Raw genomic sequence first — 22,807 nt, forward strand, 5'->3', positions numbered from 1 at the left:
ATATATATTTTATTAGAGACAGGGTTTCACCATGTTGCCCAGGCTGACCTCAAACTCCTGACCACTTGCACTGACCTCCAAGTGCTGGGATTACAGGCATGAGCCACCACATCTGGCCACAAGCTGTTTGAAAACTGCTCTCTCAAAAGTCCCCAGGGACCTTCACATCTCCATGACAGCATCTTAGTCTTAGTCCCTTAGCCCTCTTTGTAGCATGTGACTTGATAATGAAAGGAAGAAATCATGGCTGCAGGTGCCTGGGGTATGAACCCAGGCAGCTCAGGGCTCCGATTCTGAATTGGCTGCTTGAAGGCCAGGTGACCTGGGTCTTATTTAGTTTCCTGAAACTCTGATTTCTCCAGCTGAAATAGTTAATGACAAGGTCCATCCTTCAGGGATGTCAGTTATTACATTCCATGATGTGGGCAGAGCCCCTGCCACACAGTGCCTTTCCTCATGTAACAGAAGCATCCTTACTTTTCTTCTTCAAAGCCTTCCCCTCCTGGGCACTGGGATCCTGGACCCGCCAGCCGGCCCTCCCTCTAACACCCTGCAGTTCTGTTTTCCCCGGTTCGGAGGTCTGAGTCATCGAATTAATGGATAATTATTATTTTTTGTTTCTTTTTTTTAATTGCATTTTAGGTTTTGGGGTACACGTGAAGAACATGCAAAATTGTTGCATAGGTGCATACGTGGCAGTGTGATTTGCTGCCTTCCTCCCCTTCACCTGTATGTGACGTTTCTCCCCATGCTATCTCTCCCCAACTCCCCACCCACCGCTGTCCTTCCCCTATTTCCCCCCAACAGACCCCAGTGTGTGATGCTCCCCTCCCTGTGTCCATGTGTTCTCACTGTTCAACACCCACCTATGAGTGAGAACATGTGGTGTTTGGTTTTCTGTTCTTGTGTCAGTTTGCTGAGAATGATGCTTTCCAGGTTCATCCATGTCCATACAAAGAACACGAACTCATCGTTTTCGATGGCTGCATAATATTCCATGGTGTATATGTGCCACATTTTCCCCGTTCAGTCTATCATCGATGGGCATTTGGGTTGGTTCCAGGTCTTTGCTATTGTAAACACTGCTGCAATGAACATTCGTGTGCATGTGTCCTTATAGTAGAACGATTTATAATCCTTTGGGTATATACCCAGTAATGGGATTGCTGGGTCAAATGGAATTTCTATTTCTAGGTCCTTGAGGAATTAATGGATAATTAAACAGCACAAGTGGTGTTCGAGGAACAGAATGCCATGCCATTCATCAGGAAAGGAACACTGAAATTTGACTTCTAAGTTAGATAACGGAACTGCTTCATGTCCTATGGGGGAATAAAACCATAACCTTTAAGCACATATTGTCTACCAGGAAAAAAAAAAAAGGCACACTTTATCAGTTTTCTACACCTTAACCCCTAACTCTCCAATCAAGGCTATGATCTGCCTGGGCCCTTGTCAGTCCCAGGAGGTCAGAGTGAACACCACCCCCATGGCAAGAGAAAGTTGGTAGCTGTCCTGCCGGCTTATTAGAAACTCCCCTAGCTTGGTACTGTTAAAAGAAAACTTCAGACACATTAAATTTATCAGACTTTAATTGAGTAAGAAAAAAACAAAAAAGCAATTCATGAATTGGGCAGCCTCCAGAATCACAGCAGATTCAGAAAGACTCCAAGGGTCCCTCGTGGTCGGAACAAACTTATAGACAAAAAGGGAAGTGAGGTACAGAAACCGGAAGTGAGGTACAGAAACCGGAAGTGAGGTACAGAAAGCCATTTTGGTGACAGGTTGGCGAAGGCCTTATCTGAACAGTTTGAGCTCTCAGCAGTGTATGAGTGGCTGAAGCCGGGCTGCTGGGATTGGCCAAGACCCAGCTATTGTTACAGGGGCACACTCCTAAGTTAGACTTTCAATCCTGTCTACTTATTAAGTTACACACACTCCTAAGCTGGGTTTTCAATCTTGGCTAAGTTTATCCACAAGGACTCAAATACAGAAGTATGGAGTCCTTCTTGGGCCATACTCAGTTTCCTTTCACAGTACTAAAAACCATTTTATGCTATACAGGATTTTTTTTTCTAGGATTTGGGGTATTTTCTCCTCCCCAGGCTTTCTCCTCTGTCTCTGACCTTCAGTGTGGACATCTCCATGAAGGGGTCCTTGACTCCTTGGCTTACGTGTGCCTCGGCCCCTCAGCAGCTCCAGGTGTCGTGTCAGGTGGACCTGGCCATCCCTCTCAACCCACACAGCTGCCCATGGCTTGCAGGAACCCAAGCTCAGCCAGGAAGCCTCAGCCTCAGGCTCCAGATCCTAATCGGCCCCTAGGGCCAGTGATAGAGGTTTCAATATTTCCAGTCCTGAAGAAGCTGCACGTTCAATTAACCAGGAAAATGTGCTTTGTTTCCTAAACAAAACTCACTAAAACATGGAGTCTGTCTCAGTCAGTTGGGGCTTCTATAACAAAGGATCAGAGACTGGGCAGCTTATCAGCAACAAACATTGATTTTTCTGAGTTCTGGAGGCCGGAAGTCCGAGACCAGGGTGCCAGCATGGCTGGGTTCTGGGGAGGTCTCTTCCTAGCTGAGGACTGCTGGCTTCTCACTGCGTCTTCTCATAGTGGAAGAGGCAAGAGAGCTCTCTGGGGTCCCTTTAATAAGGGCATGAATCCCATCCATAAAGGCTCCATCCTCATGACCTAATCACCTCCCAAAGGCTTCACTTCCCAATAGCATCACCTTGGTGGCCAACATTTCAACATACTGATCTGGGGAAGAAGTAACGTTCAGCCCCTCACGGAGTCTGTGAAGGAAATGATAATGGTGCATATTCTTGCAGGTGAAAACAGAAATTAGTGCTCTCAATTTTCTCTCTTCCCGTCTAAGGATCAAACCCTGCTAGCTACCTCCCTCTCCCCTGAGTGAACTGGCCCATCCAGTAGCTCCATGCACTCTGGTGTGGAAATGTTTACCTACGGAGTCTTTTGAAATCACTCCTTGGTACTAAGCTCATAGTGCCCGGATTTGAAGGGGCCTTGCTGCTGGAGACGTTAGATCCAGGGTTCTCTGGGGGAAATCCTAGTGGCTTCCTGGTGGGCCTGCATGTTACACCCACTCTGCTTTGTGTGCCCTGGGGATCAGAAGTCAGAGAAAATTGGTATTTTGAGAAGCAATTATTTCGTTTCCTTTGCCATAATTTTAATCTTTCTTCCTGGAAAGAACAAAGGATATTAATATAAATTTGCAATTTTCCAGTATGTAATTTCCCTCCAATAATGTGTTATTGACAGGCAGGAGGTTTCTTGAAGTTGAGCTCTGAGTCTTTCTCTCTGGCTGATTATAACATCCCTCGTTAGAATAAACATTGTATGCATCCAGTTGAAAATGCTCTTAACTTGGCAACATGGAACCAAGGCTTTAGGTGCACACAACTGAGTCAGAGACTTCAGCCCCTGAATGCCCCTCCTGCAGACGAGGCCTCCCAGATAAGCACTAAGACTCCAGAGTTTCGCAAGCCCTGCCCTCAGTGATAGACTGTCCACACAGGTTGTGAGCACGGGGATATTTGCAGCCATTTCTGCCATTTTATTTTATACTTTCTATTATTTTCTACATTTCTGTAGTTTTGCTTCTTGCCTTCTTTTTGAATAACTCTTTTGTTTGCCTTTCTACCGTATTTTTCCTTGTTTAGAAGCAAAATGCTTTCTCTCTTTTATTTTATTGATTACCCTAGAATGTAACCATATATTAATGTAAAAAAATCTAATGACCCTCTGCCTGAATCATGCCAGCATCTTAGCATCATCCAGTTCTCACACTTCTGTGCTATTCTTGTCCAGCATCTAGTTCTACTTTAATTTTTTTATTTTTTTGAGATGAAGTCTTATTGCATTGCTCAGGCTGGAGTGCAGTGGTGTGAGTTCGGCTCACTGCAACCTCCACGTCCCAGGTTCAAGAGATTCTCCTGCCTCAGCCTCCCAAGTAGCTGGGATTACAGGAGTGTGCCACCAAGCCCAGCTAATTTTTGTATTTTTAGTAGAGACAGGGTTTCGCTATGTTGGCCAAGCTGGTCTCAAATTCCTGACCTCAGGTGATCCACCAACCTTGGCCTCCCAAAGTGCTGGGATTGTAGGTATGAGCTGTTGCACTTGGCCTACTTTGATTTTTTTTTTAACCAGCAAATTAAGCATCATTTACAGTTTTATAGAATCAGTATTTCCTGTGACTTACCATGCATGACCCATTTTCTTTCCTCACAGCTTCTTCTTGAAGCTCCTGGCTCCATCTGGACTTTTCCTTTTTCCATATTTCTTTAGTGATCTTCTGTTGATAGGAAATGCTGTGTTTTATGACTGTGTTTTTATTTATGCTCATTCTTAAAAACTAATTTTGCTTGGATCAAATTCTAAGTGGGCTAGTATTTGCTGTGGGTGCTTTGAAGATGCCACCACTGTCTGCAATCACCCATGCATTAAGCAGTCAGCTGGAGGAGCAATTGTGACTTCTTTGTAGATAATTCGTGTTTTCTTTGCCACTGTCTTCAAACACTGTTTCCCTCTCATGCTCTTTTTATCACCTTCTAGAACTCCAATTAGAAAAACATTGGACCTTCTCACCTTATCCCCCATCTCTTAATCTCCTTTTCCTATTTTTCACTTGTTGGCATTTTATGTAATTTCTTCAGCTCCATCTTTCAGTTCACAAATTTTCTCTTCATTTGTGTCTAATTTGCTATGTAACTCATCAACTGAGTTTCTAATTTTAATTATTGGTGTTTAATGCCCAGAAAAATGGACAAAACAAAGAAATTTGTTTCTTTTTCACATCTCCCTAGTTAATTGTAACATTCTCTTATTCCATTGTCATGACCTTTATTTATTTATTTAAACATAACAAACATATTTATTTTATACTCTGTGTGGGGTTTTTTTGAGAGAGTCTCACTCCATCACTGGGGCTGGCATGCAGCGGCAAAATCTCAGCTCGCTGCAACCTCTGCCTCCTAGCTTGGAATATGTCTGCCTCAGCCTCCCAAGTAGCTGGGACTAGAGGTGCACACACCACAGCTGACTAATTATTGTATTTTTAGCAGAGACAGGGTTTCCTCATGTTAGCCAGGCTAGTCTCAAACCCCTGACCTCAAATGATCCGCCCACCTCAGCCTCCCAAAGTGCTGGGATTACAGGTGTGAGCCACCACACCTGGCCAATACTCTGTATCTGGCCATTCCAATATCGACAGCCTTGGCTGGTTAGATTCTGTAGTTTCTGTAATCCTGTGACTTTCATTCATGTGGCTAGTTTTAGCCTGTTAACTTTTTTATTGTGATCCCAGATTTCTTAGAATTTTATCTGTGTAATTTCTTTGAGGTTTGGTTTTTTAAAGCGCTTTTCTCCACAGAAGACACTTTCGCTTTAGCCTGGTTCCTGGGTATATTGCCAATTTGGTAACATTTCAAATTAATTTTTTGCTTGAGTGCTTTTAAAGTTAATCATATAGGATGAATTCTTTTCACCAACCCTGTGTCTGAGGCTTGATGATTAGGAATGTTCAGAAAAACGTTTTCCAAACCTGCTGCATCACAGAACGCAGCCTGAGACCAGCACATATCTGTCAATCCTCTCTTCTGGGCAGGCTTCGTCCCCAGCTTCCTCCACTGAGGACATTGTCCTCAGGAGTCCAGGTCCTCTGTGTGTAGTAAAACTGGGTTCTACCTCCCATCCTGCTCCAGTCTGACGCTTTGTCTCCTGCCTGTGCCCTTAGGGCCTGGGAAGAACCAGATGGTGGGCAGCCGGGACTAAGAAGATAGCCCCACAGCAAACGCCCTGCTCCTTCCTCCCGAACCAGGAGGATTTACTGTGTCTTTAAGGATTTCCTTTACCTTCCCACCCTATCAGCCATGCATTTAAAAAGACATTTTTTTTTCCATATTTGATCCAGCATTTCTAGGTGTGTGGACCTGGGAGAAATTGTCCTCCACATGCAGTACCTTGCTAAAAAATGGCATTTTGAAATTATTTTCTAATAAGTAAAATCATATTTTTCTCCAATCTGTATGACTTTGCAACTTGCCACCGGTAATTGTAAACCGATGCTAGAGAGCTACAGACTCCTAGACCTGAAAAAGAAAAGCGTGGAACATGAGGTGGGGGTGGGGTGGGGTGGGGTGCATGTGGGTGGGGGTGGGGCTGTTTGCTCTGTATCACTGAGGGTTAGGATCACACTTGACTCTGTGGTGACTGGAAGACAAATCACGAATACACATACCTAGTTACCAAATTGTGAAATGGCCTTCACTAACCACAGCATCCTCACTAGACCTCTGCCATGAGTGGATCTTAGGATGTCACGGAGGCTAAGGAAGCATTCGGTGACCCACTGTTGCTTCCTGGCAGCTCAGCTGACTCCACGCTATTCTAAGAAAGTATTCACAAATCACGCGATGCCCTTGCAGTTATCAGAGGATGTTTCCTTTGTGCCTATGATGGCTCATTAACAGAAATGAAACTGGCTTCACCCACCGACCAGCCCTAGGCAAATCTTGTCTGTGGTGCCCCCATCACTGTCAGGGATGCACCCACATGCCCTGCCCATTTCATGGGGTCCTATTTTGGATGACCAAAAGTTTAGTGCCTTCCTGGGCTGTGTCATTCATTCATTCACTCAGCTAAAAGGTACTGAGTGCCTGCTGTGTGCCAAACGCTATGCCAGAAACTGGAGATAGGAGAATGACTCAAACGTGATCTGGGCCCTGGAAAAATTCACTTTCCACGGAAATAACAGAAACATGAGCACGAATTCCCATAGAAACTATCAAATCCAACGCAGCTATTTTCCTCATAATACTTCAGGCACAAAGACTCAAAAACTTTAACATTTCACAAAGGTTTAGAATTCGAAAGTGAAATGACAAAGGTTGGATTCGTGTTTTTGATGATGCTGCATCTTACCTAGGGATAATCAGTGAATGACTGGTCCTTAAGGTCACAGATTCCAAGCACAGCCAGCCCAGGACCTCTTGCTTCCTCTCCCACCAGAAAACCTGCTTATACATAATGGTGCAGGCACCACCCAGCTCTCGTGACATGATTAATGTCAGTGAACGTGTTCAAGAGCTTGCCACACTGGAGTCATTCTGAGACTTTGAAGAAATTAACTCATAGAATCCTCCATACCTCCAATGCACAAGGCATTCTTCATCTAAGAGATGAGGACTGTCAGAGAGCTTAGGGAATGTTTCCAGAGTCACTCCCCTGGGTGGAGCTGGGATTTGAACCAGACAGCTGGCTCCAGAGCCAGTCTTCACCCTCACTTATCAGCAGCTCCCACCGCCCTCTCTGACACATCGACTTCATTTCCTGTTCTTGCTCCTGTCCCTTCTGTGACAACGTTTGGAGTCCTCCATTTGCCAGGTGCAAGGAAGGATAACAAGATGTAGAGCAAAGTTTAAAATCGAAGATTCCGGAGTCAACTGATGTTCCTACTTACCAGCTTTGGGCCATGTTTTCACCCATCTAATCTTCAATGTGAAATAAAAACTAGGTACTTCACACCTGATGAGGTGTCTAATGAGGAGTGTATATGGGCATTGATCACCTTGCCTGCATGTTAAGCACCTGATAGGTGTTATTTATTACAATTATGCAAAACAACAGAATAGAGGAGCTCTCAGTACAGAACTGAACAGTGTTTTCCCCGCTCCTATGCACACGCCACATGCCAGGGACAGCGTCCCCATCTGCCCAGCTGTCCAGCGTTTGTCAAATGTGTTGGTCCTTAGGCTTTTTGCCCGAAGGCACTCCTGTCGTCAACAATTTCCTGTAGCAGCGTACACGGAACCTAAACTCCAATCCCAGTAATAGAGAGCCGAGATGAAATGCCTTTCCTCTCTGTTTCCCCAGGCCTACGGAGTTGATGAAAGAGCCGCAGAGCAGGCTCGTTGGGAAGAAGCCTCCAAAGAAACCATCAAGAAAACCACCAAGCCCTGTCCCCGCTGCCATGTACCAGTCGAAAAAAATGGTGAGTCTGTGCTGAGTAGAGAACGAGGATGTTGTGGGCTCTTTGGGGAAAATCAGAACAGTCAGAGATTCCAGGATTAAGTGAGATGCTGTCTGAAGGTGCCTGGTGTGTAGGGTAAGCCCTCGATAAATGTTACTCATTACCATTATTACTATTGTTGTTTTTGTTACACAAATATATTTAATGAGTGAGTAGTTCCACAGCTATGTGAGGCAGACAGTTAGCATTTATGTGGTTGGAAAGGGAATAAATATAGAAACTAGAACCGAGATATGGAATGTGGTTGAGGATAAGTGGCAGTGGGGAGGTAGCTGTGGTTTTTCCGTCCTCCCTGGTGACCTTCCCCAGCGCTGATGCTGCACTGTATGACCATATTGTCTGCCAACTGTCAGTCTATAGCCTTCCTCAGCTTTGCAACGTTATTCAAAATTAAACTCTCATGTATATTTAAAGATCCCTGTGGCCTGACCCTGATGACTCACAGTGGCCAATGGGGGACTTCTGCTGTCTATCCTGGACATGTGAGGGCAAAGCCATCACAACCAGTGCTCAGGGAGCCCTTTCTGAATGTGATGCACTTGTGCGTGTGCAAAGCAGACTCAGAGGCACCATTACAGATGGGCAATGACATGAAGCCAGGTGCAGCTTCTCCCAGCTTCTCCTCAATGAGCATCAGCTACGCCCTAGCTGGCAGGTTGCCCAGAGCTGCCTTGCGGGAGGGAAGCCCAGCCATCCCAGGATGGGCACGGAAGCCTCTCTCTTTTCAGTTACGTCCTTCGGGAAGTCTTCATTAACACAAACAAGAGTGTGCTTGCCATATCCCAGAGCCGCAGTGCAGGCTTAGCTCAGTCCAAGTCCTTAGTGCTGGATCAGTGGCTTCATGCAGAGAAAATAAGCAATTCACCCAGCGCGTCCTTATTACTCCATGGCACGCAGCAATGTTCCTAGAAAACGCGGGGATTGGCATGCACCTATAAACAGCAGAAGGCATCAGTGAGTTCAAAGGAAAGAGCTTCTCCAGTCTCCACCACCGCTCACTGATGAGCAGGTTGCACTGGGAACTGGGAGGGAAAGAACTCAGAAGGGCCCTTCCCAGGAGAAGATGTGCAATGGTTCGGGAGAAATGGGCCCAGTGTTTTACGGACAAGGTTTTAAAGCACAGAGATTAGACAAAGTCTTGCTCTGTCGCCAGGCTGGAATGCAACGGTGCAATCTCGGCTCCCTGTAACCTCCGCCTCCCGAGTTCAAGCGATTCTCCTGCCTCAGCTTCCCAAGTAGCTGGGACTACAGGTGCATACCAACATGCCCAGCTAATTTTTTTTTTTTTTTGAGACAGAGTCTCACTCTGTCACCAGGCATCAGGCTAGAGGGCAGTGGTGCGATCTTGACTCACTGCAACCTCAGCCTCCCAGGTTCAAGCAATTCTCCTGCCTCAGCCTCCTGAGTAGCTGGAACTACAGGCGCGTGCCACCATGCCTAGCTAATTTTTTTGTATTTTAGTAGAGACAGGGTTTCACCATGTTGGCCAGGATGGTCTTGATCTCTTGACTTCATGGTCTGTCCACCTCAGCCTCCCAAAGTGCTGGGATTACAGGCTTGAGCCACCGCGCCTGGCCTAATTCTTGTACTTTTTAGTAGATACAGGGTTTCACTATATGTTGGCCAGGCTGATCTTGAACTCCTGATCTCAGGTGATCCGTGCGCCTTGGCCTCCCAAAGTGCTGGGATTACAGATGTGAGCCACTGTGCCCGGCCTTAAGTTTTTGTTTGTTTGCTTTGGTTTTTTAATAAAAATTCTCAGGATTGGTGAGGACATCATAAGTTAGCGTCACTTTCCTGGAAAGCACTTTGGCAATACATGTATAAAGACTCTGTAATCCATCTCTGAAAATCTATCCTAAAGAAATAACCTGAAATATGCAATATACAAACACCCCCACACCCCCACACACATTTTAGGAAAAAGGTGCCAACTGCAGCATTATTTATATTAGGGTAAATTCAAAATCATCTACGTGTCTAATGGCCTAGTATGAGAAGATGGGTTATGTTGTGATAAACTGGTGGTAACGCAACACACAGCCCCACAGTGCAGTGTCACCAGGGTTAAGACTCTGCCATGGACTGTGGCTGTGTGAGCACCAGTTTCCTCATTCACAAGGTCGGTTTCAGTGGGACTTCCTTACAGGCTGGGCAGGAGGAGTGAAAGAGACAGTGTATCAAACGCACCCCGTGAGACGTGCACTGGTCTGTGTGGATGAGGAAGTCATGAAAGCAGGGGGGAAAGGTTTACATCCATCCTAGTGAGAAATCAGAATATCAAAGCAAGTGGCAGCACAGGCTGTCGGTTTTGCAATAAATGTATGTATGGAAAAAAACAGAGTCAGAAGAAAAAGACTGGAAACAAGATGTTCCCATGTCATAGTCAGTAGCTCTGGGCGTAATAGGATCAAAGATGACTTTATTTCTTTTCCTGCTTTTCTGTAATAAACATGTGTGATGTATAACCTTAGCAAAACAGTTAGTAAGAATCAGCCAGGTCTCTGTCTGCAGATGGGGAGGGTAAGGGGCTCCTTAAACATCCACTTCCAACAGGCGTCACAGGCAGGGCAGGCGGAGAATTTACTCAGCAGGTCTGGGGTCCATCTCTTAGTGGCCTCCTCGTTACCCAGGCTCTGGTGGTGGCAGTTTGCAAGATAAGAAATGGTCAGCAAGTCTGGGCATGGTGGCTCACGCCTGGAGTCCCAATTGGGTGGCAAAGGAGGGTGGATCACCTGAGGTCAGGAGTTCGAGACCAGCCTGACCAACATGATGAAACCTTGTCTCCACTAAAAATACAAATATTAGCCAGGCAAGTTGGTGTGTGCCTGTAAGCACAGGCTAAACCCTGGCACTTTTCCCTACTTGGGAAGCTGAGGCAGGAGAATCACTTGAACCCAGGAGGCAGAATTTGCAGTGAGCCAAGATCATGCCACTATACTCCGACCTGAGCAACAGAGCAAGACTCTGTCTCAAAAAAAAAAAAAAAAAAAAAAGGAAATGCTCAGTGAGCCTGGACCTGTTGCATTTTGTGTCACATAATACACAGCCCAGTCTCGTGGCCTTAAATACTATCCATATACAGGTGGCTCCCACGTCCCCACCCCACCCTTACTCGCCCCTGGGTTTCCGGCTCAAATAGTCAGCTGCTTCCTTAGTGTCTCCACAGCTCAAATTTCACAAAGCAGAACGCTAGCTGTTCCTAGAAACCCTTTTCCTCTAGGGCACACACCTCCAGTCAGCAGCACTGCCCAGTTCCTCAAGCCCCTAAGCTAAAGCTTGTCCTTCCTTCCACCCCCTTCCTCGCCCTGCATTCAATCCTCAGTCACCATGGCCTTCCCCATGCTGTGATGCAGCGTCTGCCCACCTCTGTCTCCACGTCCCCAGCCCGTGCCCACCTTGCCCACCTCCTCTTCCAAGCACAGCCTCCCAAAGGGGCTCTCGCCTCTCCTCTCACACGTTGATGATCCATCTCTGTGCAGATGCCTAGATTTCTCAAAGGCCAGGTCATTCCTGCCCTTCTCCCGCAGGGGTCCCCCCTCTCCGGGGGATTGTAAGAACACACATCCCGCTCCGACTCCCACCATCCTCCCCAGGACACTTCTGCACCATCACTACCCACGACCGGCTCCTTCCTGTCCTTCAGATCTCAGCACAGCTGACCTCTTCTCAGTGAGACCGCCCCTTACCCCCTGCCAAAGTAATCCCCTGCCCTCCTGTGAGGGGCACTGTCAGCACCATCCGACCCCTAGAGGGGGAAGCACTGCCATTCCCTCTGCAGGGGGCCTATCTGGATGGCCTTGAGCCCTCTGGGCAATCACCTCTACCAAGAGAATTCATTCTGGGTCCCTCTCCTTCCCTGGGTAGCTCATTTCCATGACTGCTGATTGGGGGTAGTCATAATGCCCAACCCACTAACCAAATTCAGGACCACGCTGAGAGCTACCCCAGCCCCCGCCCGAGCTCCCAGGCGCCAGCAGAGGCCTGTCAGGCTGTGCCTGAGCTGGACTTCTGCTCTGCCCAGCCTGCCTTCCTCCCTTTCCATCTCAGAATCTGCTTCCCCTTTCACCCAATAAGTCACAGCCACCTGTTTAAGAATCATTTCATAACACCGCCTCCTTCCCAGGTCATTGCTTAATTTGTTTATTTAGATGTTTCTTGTCTGTTGCCCCATTAGAACATAAGCCAAAGAGATCAGGGACCCTGACTGTCTAGGCCCCAATCCCAGAAGAATGCCTGGACAATAAATATTTGTTGAATTAAAACGTAGCTTGTAGGCCGGGCACAGTGATTCATGCCTGTACTTCCAGCACTTTGGAAGGCCAAGGTGGGTGGATCATTGGAGGTCAGGAGTTCAAGACCAGCCTGGCCAACATGGTGAAACCCTGTTTCTAGTAAAAATACAAAAAATTAGCTGGGTGTGGTGGCGGGCACCTGTGATCCCAGCTACTCAGGAGGCTGAGACACAACAATCGTTTGAACCCAGGAGGCGGAGGTTGCAGTGAGCCGAGATCGCGCCATTACATTCTAGCCTAGACCACAGAGTGAGACTCCGCCTCAAAAAAATATAAAACTAAAACAAACAAACTAAAACTTAGCTTGTAAACAGTTTAGAGGTAGACACATAAACAGATCTTTTTAATAAAATAACATAGAGGAAGCGAGCTATCACAGCAGACAGACCCAGAGGAGGAGGCTTCCTGGAAGAGATGTTACCAATCAAGAACTGAAAAATGTGCAGACATCAGCCAGGCAGGCAGGAGCAGGAGGCGGCATCCTAGGTCCCAGGACTGCACGCGCAGAGGCGCGGGCGTGAGCCCCCAGCGTGTGGTGGCAGCCCCCGCCCCCCCCATGCTGGTGTTCCAGGCACAGAGGAGCCTCGGCTGGAAACCATGGGTAGGGTGCAGAATGCACGTTCCTGAATGGCAGGTTTGGGACTTGGACTTGATTGTGTGAGGCAGGGAGATGTTCTAGGGTGAAAAGCAGGAAAATTATTTGTCAGATCCGCCTTGGACTCAGACCACGCCAGCAGCCTCCGAAGATGGAGCTGCAGGAGTCAGATGGTTCGTGACTGTAAGAGAGTTTCTCCCCGTCGGGCTATGTCTCAGAAATATTGTGATGTGCTATAAATGAAAGCACTAAGTTTTTACCTCCAAATTTTTAACTTACAAACAGAAAAGCTGAGACTGGAAGCTTATAGCGATGGTCTAAACGGTTTTAAAGTGCATCACTATCTCCGAAACAGATGTAGCATCTATGACCAAGGACATTCCCTGGCTGTCACTGAGGTTCATGGCCTGTTACACACTCAGCTGTGTTTCAGGAATGCCCTTCTTCCCTCAGAGAAGCTGAAATCATAATGCCAGGAATTTCCATTTTAAGCACAGGCTAAACCCTGGCACTTTCTCCTGTAATCCCCTCCAATCTCCACAAATTTCTTCCCTTCCATCTCGGGCAGATGAGATTCTGGCTCCATTCCCTCAATAATGAGCGTGTGCTGCTCCTTAAATTTGCCTTCAGGTTGTTCAGGGACTTCCACGCTCTCATTAATCTAATGGAAGAATCGCTGGCCAGAGCCATGATGTTGACTGCCCGGCGCAGGCTGGGCTTTTCATGGTTTGAGTGTCCATCTGCAGACAGAACTCACTACAAAGGAAGCCTTGTTCCCTTCATATCTATATCCACAAATCAGCGTGAAGTTTCAGCGGCTTCCTGTATGCACTTTTTAGCTGTCAAAGCTTGTAGAATTGCGGTCCTCCACACTCCTCCATGGCCTGGGGTCTAGCGCCATAGCCTTGTGTATATTAAGCACTAGGGAGGAAAGAAAGTTAGTAACATAAATATCCTCTCTTCTCATTTCCTTTTTTTTTTTTTTTGAGATGGAGTTTTGCTGTTGTTGCCCAGGCTGGAGTACAATGGCACAATCTCAGCTCACTGCAATCTCTACCTCCAGTGTTCAAGCATTTGTCCTGCCTCAGCCTCCCAAATAGCTGGAATTACAGGCACCTGCCACCACACCTGGCTAATTTTTGTATTTTTAGCAGAGATGTGGTTTCACCATGTTGACCAGGCTGGTGTCAAACTCCTGAGCTTGTGATTCACCGACCTAGGCTTCTCAAAGTGCTGGTATTACAGGCATGAGCCACCATGCCTGGCCGATATATAGCCAGGTGCCAGTAATCCCAACTGTCCATGCGTGAAATGTGATGGGACAGAAAGGCTTTGATCTCATGCTAATGGATGGAGTGGGGAAACCCTGCAAGGCCAGCCTGTCTAGATTCTTCCTGACCTCTCTGTGCAGCATTCCTTCCTCTGGGGGATGGACGGGACTCCTTCTGAAATCCGGCTCTTATAACCCACAGTCAGAACAGCTGGGAAAGATTCCAGTCCTGTCTTGGGCTGGTAAAAGGAGGGCAAGGAAAGTTCAGAGGGAGAGATTCTCTTTCCTGGGGCCTGTTTCTGAGGCCTACATTGCCCCAACATTATAACAGAAGACTGTAAGAAGAGCCAAGGACTGTGTATGAAAAGCATATATATCAGCCAGGCATGGTGGCTCACGCCTGTAATCTCAGCACTTTGGGAAGCCTAGGTGGGTGAATCACGAGGTCAGGAGTTTGAGACCAGCCTGGTCAACATGGTGAAACCTCATCTCTACTAAAAATACAAAAATTAGCCAGGTGTGGTGGCAGGTGCCTGTAATCCCAACTACTCAGGAGGCTGAGGCAGAAGAATCGCTTCAACCCCGGAGGCAGAGGTTGTGGTGAGCTGAGATCGCACCACTGCACTCCAGCCTGGTGACAGAGAAAGACTCCGTCTCAAAATAATAATTATATATATATGCACAGACATGTATATATTTATGTGTATATATGCTTATATATATATATTATCATAATAGGAAACTTTCTCACCCTTTCATTTAGAATTGCTTTAACAGTTCATTAAGTTTTAATGTATTGCTCAATAATTTTGAATGAATATGATATCCTGTGATCTCATAATGATCTGTTTTATGGTATGATAAAATATTTATATTTTAGAGAAACAAGTGGTTTTATAATGTCACACCATATAACGTATTATTTACATCATAAATACACAGCTATTCAATATGGACTGAAACTGGCAAAACCTAAGGAAAAGTATGAATATAAAAGTGTTGGAAGTTTTCTCCTTTATTTTCCACTCATCTGTAATTTATGATCTTTAAAACAAGCCAGAAAGAAGTAGGAAAACAGGGGATTTTACATGCAGACAAGTTATCTTAAAACAAACGCCTATTGCTATATATTCATAAATATTTTAAATTAGTGAAAGTTCTCATGCCAGGTTTCTAATAATAAAAATGAGACAGCACCAAAGCAATTACTTGGAAAATTTGGCAGCAAAAATCAATTAACAAGGTAATTGGTAAGAGTGAGTAATGGAGCGCTTTCAACGCTAGGTAGGATTGAAGTGAAGAAACTGCATTTGCCAGGGTTCTCCAAGAAATTCAGACAGAAACGGTTCTCTGCACATCCTCATGCAAACCACTTCCTCTCACTTCAGTTCCCCCACAGTGACTGAAGCATGGGTGTCTCCCCTCCAGAAACTCATGGAGTCTACGTTTAACAAGTGAGGGAGGTGGATAATCCCAAAATAAGTCCCAAGATAACAGACTTTTCCTCTTGTGCCGAAGAGAACCTGTTCTGTGAAAGAAAGGACGTTGGAATCACACAGAGCTTGATTACATCTGAGTCTTCACCCTTTAAAAGTGCTTCACCTTGGGGAAATTCTACAGCAGAGTGATGCTCTTATCTCAAAGTGCTTTGGGAAGCAAATAAGATAACACACATAGAACATCTAGCATTATTGGTTATTTCCTTTCTATCCCTCTCATCTTAATTAAAATTTTGTATGGCATTAAGGAACATATTCCGCATTGAAAATAATATGCCAACAGGCTCGGTGGTGCATGCCTGTAATCCCAGCACTTTGGGAGGCCGAAGCAGGTGGATCACTGGAGGTCAGGAGTTCAAGACCAGCCTGGCCAACATGGCGAAACCCCATCTCTACTAAAAATACAAAAATTAGCTGGGCATGGTGGTGGATGCCTGTAATCCCAGCTACTTGAGAGGCTGAGGCGGGAGAAACACTTGAACCCAGGAGGCAGAGGTTGCAGTGAGCTGAAATTGTGCCACTGCACTCCAGCCTGGGGTATGAGAGCAAAACTCCATCTCAAAATAATAATAATAATAATAATAATAATATGCTATCCCAGTTCCTGTTTTATGAAATTGGCCAAGCCAAGTAAGTAGCACTATAGAAAGGGCAAAAATAAATCAAAATATATTTAAACAATTATGCATTATATTGTTAATCATCAAATTTTATTAATTTATTTAAATATATTTGATATTTAAATATAAATATATTAATATTTTAAATGTATTTAAATGAGAAATTGACCCCTATCTGTGGAACATGTAGCATTTGTCTCTAAATCCCATTTCAGGAGAATAAAGTCAGATTTACAAATAAAATTTGTTCTCGACAAAAGTGACATGCTTCAATTTCATTCATTTCTTAATGAACGTCATAACTTAGAGATGCCCTATCGTGCGTTCTGATTTTTTTTTTTTCTCAGTTCAGTTTCTCTCTGCCTTGTGTTGCTTGTGATTATTCACTTAGAAAGTAATGTCCAGGCTGGCGTGTTGGTTTGGGAATGTGTGTTTTCCAGGTATTTGCTGCGAACCCACCACACCTTTGTTTTCTGCCCCCAACAGGAGGCTGCATGCACATGAAGTGTCCGCAGCCCCAGTGCAGGCTCGAGTGGTGCTGGAACTGTGGCTGCGAGTGGAACCGCGTCTGCATGGGGGACCACTGGTTCGACGTGTAGCCAGGGCAGCCAGGGCGCCCCATCGCCTGGTCCTGGAGGAACATGCACAGTGTCCTACCTTCATTTGCTAATTCTCTTTCCGAACACCCACCCACCCACCCACACACGCAAACACGCGCATGCTTGCGCGCGCACGCGCGCACACACACACACACACACACACACACACTTCAGGTTTCTTTCAAAGTCCAATTACAGCAAAATGACAGAAGAAGCTCCTGGATCCCTTTCACTTTGTCCATGAAAAACAGCAAAGCAGAATTACAGAAGAAGTTCCTGAATCCCTTTCAGTTTGTCCCCCCCAAAAAAAGACCAGCAGAGCCATCTGTGACACCAGCAAGAGGTGTTCTCAGCCTCAGGATGACACAAATCCTTAAGAATTCTATCTATATAAATTGCATTAATGAAATACCAACTATGCATAAATCAACTTGCCAACTAAGTGAGAAATTAAGAGAGTTAATTTGAATGTTGAATGTTTGAATTACAGGGAAGAAACCAAGTTAATGTACTTTCATTCCCCTTCCTTATTTGCAACTTTAGAAAGCAATTGTTTTTCTGAAAGTATTACAGAAGAAATCTATAATTTGATGTTGAATATTCATTTTGCAGCTTGGAGATTTTGCTGATACATTTGACTCCACTGTAAATGTGATGGATAAAGTACCTATACAGGAGACATGTTTAGAAATGATTTCATAATGATATTCAATCTTAACAAAAGTGGACATTATTAAATCAGAATCTTTAAAGAGGAGCCTTTCCAGAACTACTGAAATGAAGGCGTGCCTGACTCTCTCCATTAGAAGGGTTTCTGCCCCTCTGATACACCCTCTCCGTCCAATCTGCAAGTCCTAGGGAGCTCAGCACACTCGGGTTCCCCCAGGAGAGATAATTTCTTAGGACAGTAAACTCACTAGAATATTCCTTCTGTTGACATGGATTGGATTTGAGTTGGATCAAACTTTCAACTTTTTCCTTCAGCCATTTGCAACACAATCAAAAGGTTAACAGCACAAACGTGGCAAACCGCCTTTTCTTATGCACACTACACAGAAGAGAAAGTACAACCACTATCTTTTATTCTACTTGTCTTGTCTGACTTCTCAGGAGGATCGTGAACATAACTGAGGGCATGAGTCTCCCCAGCACATGGAGGCCCTTTTGGATGTAGAGACTCTGTAAATTATGAAATCAACAACAGGGCTTCTCTTATTAGATGTAGCACCTGAAATCCTTGCTGGAGGGAAGAAAGGGGATGAACGCACAAATGTTCCACATCCCGAGGACACCTGGCCGTCTTTTCCTTACTGCCTGGGACAACTCATTTCTTCCAACCTTCCAGGGACAGTCCAGTGTGCTCAGAGGCCTGCACCGGGGTGAGACGGGGCTCCGTAGCATCCACACCAGCATTCACAGCCTCCTATGGCTTCACTGTCTGAAAACCTACCTACTCCAACTGGCCCCACGGTGGCAACAGACCTGCGACAGGAAGCCCAGAGCTCACATAGGAATGCTGGAGAGATCAGTGTCTCTATAGGATGGGAAAAAAGAGAGGTCGCAGGCATGAGCCCCTGCACCCAGTGGCTCGTGTCCACACTGAGTCCAGACCCTGATCAGGGCCTGACTTAGCGTCACTGGCAATCCCACCAAATTGCAATTCCTTACACTGGCCCAACGTGACAAATCAGATGGCTCCCTTCTGTCACATGGAGCACACAGTGTTTTCCATCATCCCTAGCTTTTCTCCTGATGGTGTCCGCGTTACTGCCCCTTCCCACTCTGCATGCTGCGCTGGGCGTGCCATGCCTGAATGAGGCTTGCTCCCACGAGCTCAGGTACCCTAGGGACCCCGTCAGACTGTTCAGCTGTTCGGCATGGTCTCCTTTCCTTCCTTGGTGGTGGTCTTTTCCTTTTTCAGAATAGAACAGTGATTCTTAAAATAAGTTAGAGCAAAAACATCCAGTCCACATGAACATGCATCAAAATCACAAATTATTTGCACAAAAAGGGTATAACAAAATGTGAATGTATCAAAAAAAGAGAAAGGCTTTGCAGAAAAAAATCTGTTTTTCTCTGAAATGTGTTGAGATTATCTGATAACTCTAAGATTGTACTTAAATTGTCAATAAAAGCATCAAAAGGGCTTTTGAGTCTGTCTTTGAAGATGTATTTTCAATAAATGTGAAGGGGGAGAAAGGGAATCACAGGCTGTATTATGCCATGGGCCTCACTTAAGTCCTGGAGGAGTTGCCTGGTGATGAAATGGCCATCCTGATGCCGACTCCAAGCTCCAGATTAAGCCTGGCTGTTTCTCTTTGTTAAGTAAGAGGAGTTTCTTAAGGCTATCAAAATTTGAAGGGGCTCCAAAAAGCAAACCCTCATTCAAAAAAAATCTAACAGTTACTTTCTTGCCATACTAGCAAACTTTTCTAAGAAGAATTTAAAAGAAAAGTTTGGGTTGGAAAATATCTATAGGGATTTTTTTTTCATATCATTCTGGAAAATTTCAGTGACTTTGCATTGCGCTCAATGTGGGTGTGTTGACGCAGCATTTTCAAAGAACGGCGTTAGTGGCCATGCATTGTTTCACAATGAGCCCAGGGTTGAGGGATCTGGAATGGAACATTCCGAAATAGGGCCTGTACTAGATTAGACAAAGAGGCTCACACTGAGGTCCTCTGGGTGCCAGCAGCCACAGGGAACACTGCAAGGAAATGCAAAGGTCATGGGAATGATGGCCCAGGTGACAAGAGAGCAAGAGGCAGCAGAGAAAGTGGGTGAGCTCTGGGCGCCAGTGTGGGGACCCCACCTCCAAAAGTCACCTGTGTAAGAACTTTGGGGACAATAATAGCATGCACCACATAAAGTTATGTGAGGATTAATTAATTCACCTTAGAACAGTGCATAGCATAAAGGAAGCACTGTGTCATTGTTCGCTATTATTAAAAAATGAACCAGTCATTGGAAACTACAGAACAAGCTAACAAAAAACACAAAACTAATGCAAAGTGATTACAAGTGCTGGGAATATCTCTTTGAGTATACAGTTGCAGATTTAGGGATTTATGTTAGAGGCAGGTGATTCATGTTGCATAGTCGTGCACATTGCATTATCTTCTAGACAGTCCCAGAAGTGTTTCTATAAAGGTAATGTTACATTGGGGTTCAGGGTGCCCTCAGCTCCCCTGAGAGGACGTTTCTCCAGGTTCTTGATCTCCCGCCCTCTTAAGAATGAGAGAGGGGACCACAGCTCATTGTGCAGTAAATGCCGGACTCAAAAATGTTTGTAGGAAGTGATTTATTTAGACAGAGAGAAACCAGAGAAGGAGAGAGGAAGAAACAGCTAACTCTCACACTGAGAGAGAATCCAGAAAGATGGAATCCAGGAGAGGAAAGCAGCTCCCACACTGAGTGGAAGGGAATAGAGATGGAGTTTAGGAGGGGAAGACAGGCTTCCACGAGAGTGTGGAAGGGGACCCCAGAGGGGAAATCCAGGAAAGAGAAAGATGGCTTCCACGAAGGGAGTGTTCGTGGAGTCCAAAGGGGTGTGGAAGAAGGGGACTTTTAACCTGGGAGGAACCCCCACCTTCTCTAAGACCCCTGGCCAATGAAAGGAGGTCCTTAGAACTTCCGCTGAAGTGATTGACTCTTAGTTTCTTCCTGCGCTCACGAGATTTAAACATAAACCATTAAATCTCCCGGATGAAGATGGATGGGAGGGGGAGAAAATACTTGCCCTTAAAACTATGCCCCCTTATAGACCCTGGAAAGAGAACACATTCCCTCAGTAAGTTGCTCACTCTGTGTGTGTGTGTGTGTGTGTGTGTGTGTGTGTGTGTGTGTGTGTGTGTGTGTGTGTGTAGGCGCGCGCATGCTATATATGCCGATGATGTCCAGGTTGTGAATTAGGGTTAATATTGTGAGTGGAAATGAATACGCACAAATGTGAAATGCTTATGCAGAAGGCACTGCAGACCATGGGGGAAAGCCGGCAATCTCAGTTTGGGTAGTGGGCATGCCTCATCACCATCTGCCCTTAACGATTGTTTCTGATAATGTGGAGAATATTGTTGTTTAGTTTTTTTAAGAAAATCCTATTTCAAAACACATTGAACCTATCTTCAATCCATGGTGAATAAACTAACAAAATATTTTAGAACTGGCCAGGCTGGCCGGGCGTGGTGGCTCACGCCTGTAATCCCAGCACTTTGGGAGGCCAAGGTGGGTGGATCACCTGAGGTGGAGTTCGAGACCAGCCAGGCCAACATGGTGAAACCCCATCTATACCAAAAATATGAAAATTAGCTGGGTATGATGGCAGGCACCTGTAATCCCAGCTACTTGAGAGACTGAGGCATGAGAATTGTTTGAACCCAGGAGGCAGAGGTTGCAGTGAGCTGAGATTGAGCCACTGTAACTCCGTCTCAAAAAAAAAAAAAATTAAGAACTGTTGCTGCAATTTGAATAACCATGCCAAAAAAAAAAAAAAAAGCATGGAGTATTGTCCAGGAAGACCCACTTGACCATACAAATGGGTGGCTCTGCCTTGAGGGACCCACCATGCTCCCTCATCTCATCCTCAGCTACATAGGCTGAGAGAACCAGTTTTGTCTCTATATCAAGGGGTGACTGGGTCCCAAAAGACTAACACTAACGTAACTCATAAGAGAATGGGTATAAAAGCTAAGATGTCACTTTCCAGTTTATATTTACCATGAGAAGCTTTCCTCCTGCTCTTCACATGTGCTTTTCCATCTGCCTGGAGTCATTCTTTAAAACCCTTGCCTTCTCCTTCTGATGGGCCAAGCGGTGGGTCTCAGTTTCATGAATTTGTCCAGCAAATCTTTGCTAAACTCCTGGTCTGAACTAACGCTCTGGTATTCACTTACTTCCCCAATCATAGCATTGAACATACAACACTTTAATCACTTATTTACTTCCCTCTGCTCCCCTAGGGACAGAGAAGAAGAGAGCTGTGTACTCACTGATGTATACTTAGCACCATGCCTAGCAGAGACCACACTCTATAACTATGAAACTGCATTTTTAAATTAATTCTATGTGGAAAATAAAATTATAGTGGAAAGCTCTCTTGTTGAGCCTAGGCTCAGAGCTAAATGACTTTAACTGCATGATGTTATTGAATAGTGTCGCCTGCCCAGATGCATCAATTTCCATAACAGGCCGGGCACAGTGGCTCATGCCTGGAATCCCAGCACTTTGGGAGGCCAAGGCAGGCAGATCACCTGAGGTCAGGAGTTTGAGAGCAGCCTGACCAACATGGCAAAACCCCGTCTCTACTGAAAATACAAAAATTAGCTGGGTGTGGTGGTGCGCAACTGTAGCCCCAGCTACTTGGGAGGCTGAGGCAGGTGGGAGAATTGCTTGAACCTGGGAGGCAGAGGCTGCAGTGAGCTCAGATCATGCCACAGCACTCCAGCCTGGGCAACAAAGTGAGACTCCATCTCAAAAAAAAAAAAAAAAAAAAATTCCATTACAGAGATAAATCTAGCATAGACTGGAAACCTTTGCTCTCAGATCAGGATAATCTTATCTGAAAGAGTGCCTGAGATACCTGGTCAAAGGCATCTGCCCTGGACCTTCTCCCGCAGCTCCCCAGTCCCTCAATTATCTCAACTTCCCGCTGGGTGTTCCTGAAAACTCCCACTGCATGTGCGGAATCAAAGTGTGGTGTGTTTCTGTGTACTGTTTGTTTCATCTGCAATTCTTGGATTTTTAATTTCAAACTCAGAGACTGTCTTTTTTGAGAGTTGCTGTTTAGCATCAAATCACCACTCAGTATTTCTCCCTATAAGGTTTTCCTTATATTGTTCTTTTTATTACAAAATTATTGTTACACAATTACATGTTCATT

The 22,807-nt window shown here is 45.5% G+C and overlaps 1 protein-coding gene across 3 annotated transcripts in view; it reads left to right on the top strand.

Annotated features, from left to right (window-relative positions):
* The window catches only part of PRKN (parkin RBR E3 ubiquitin protein ligase), a 1,419,146-nt gene extending 1,400,071 nt beyond the window's left edge, over window positions 1–19,075 (top strand). For all 3 annotated transcript variants that reach the window (XM_021670246.2, XM_064360477.1, XM_064360476.1), the window contains 2 exons: window positions 7,895–8,012; window positions 16,817–19,075. In XM_021670246.2, the coding sequence (XP_021525921.2) occupies window positions 7,895–8,012; window positions 16,817–16,929 (231 nt within the window). In that variant the 3' untranslated portion in view covers window positions 16,930–19,075. The remainder of the gene's footprint in view (window positions 1–7,894; window positions 8,013–16,816) is intronic.
* Window positions 19,076–22,807: the final 3,732 nt, after the last annotated feature.

Source organism: Aotus nancymaae, unplaced genomic scaffold (assembly GCF_030222135.1).
Source record: "Aotus nancymaae isolate 86718 unplaced genomic scaffold, 86718_ANA_hifiasm-v0.15.2.pri h1tg000040l, whole genome shotgun sequence".
NCBI lineage: Eukaryota > Metazoa > Chordata > Mammalia > Primates > Aotidae > Aotus > Aotus nancymaae.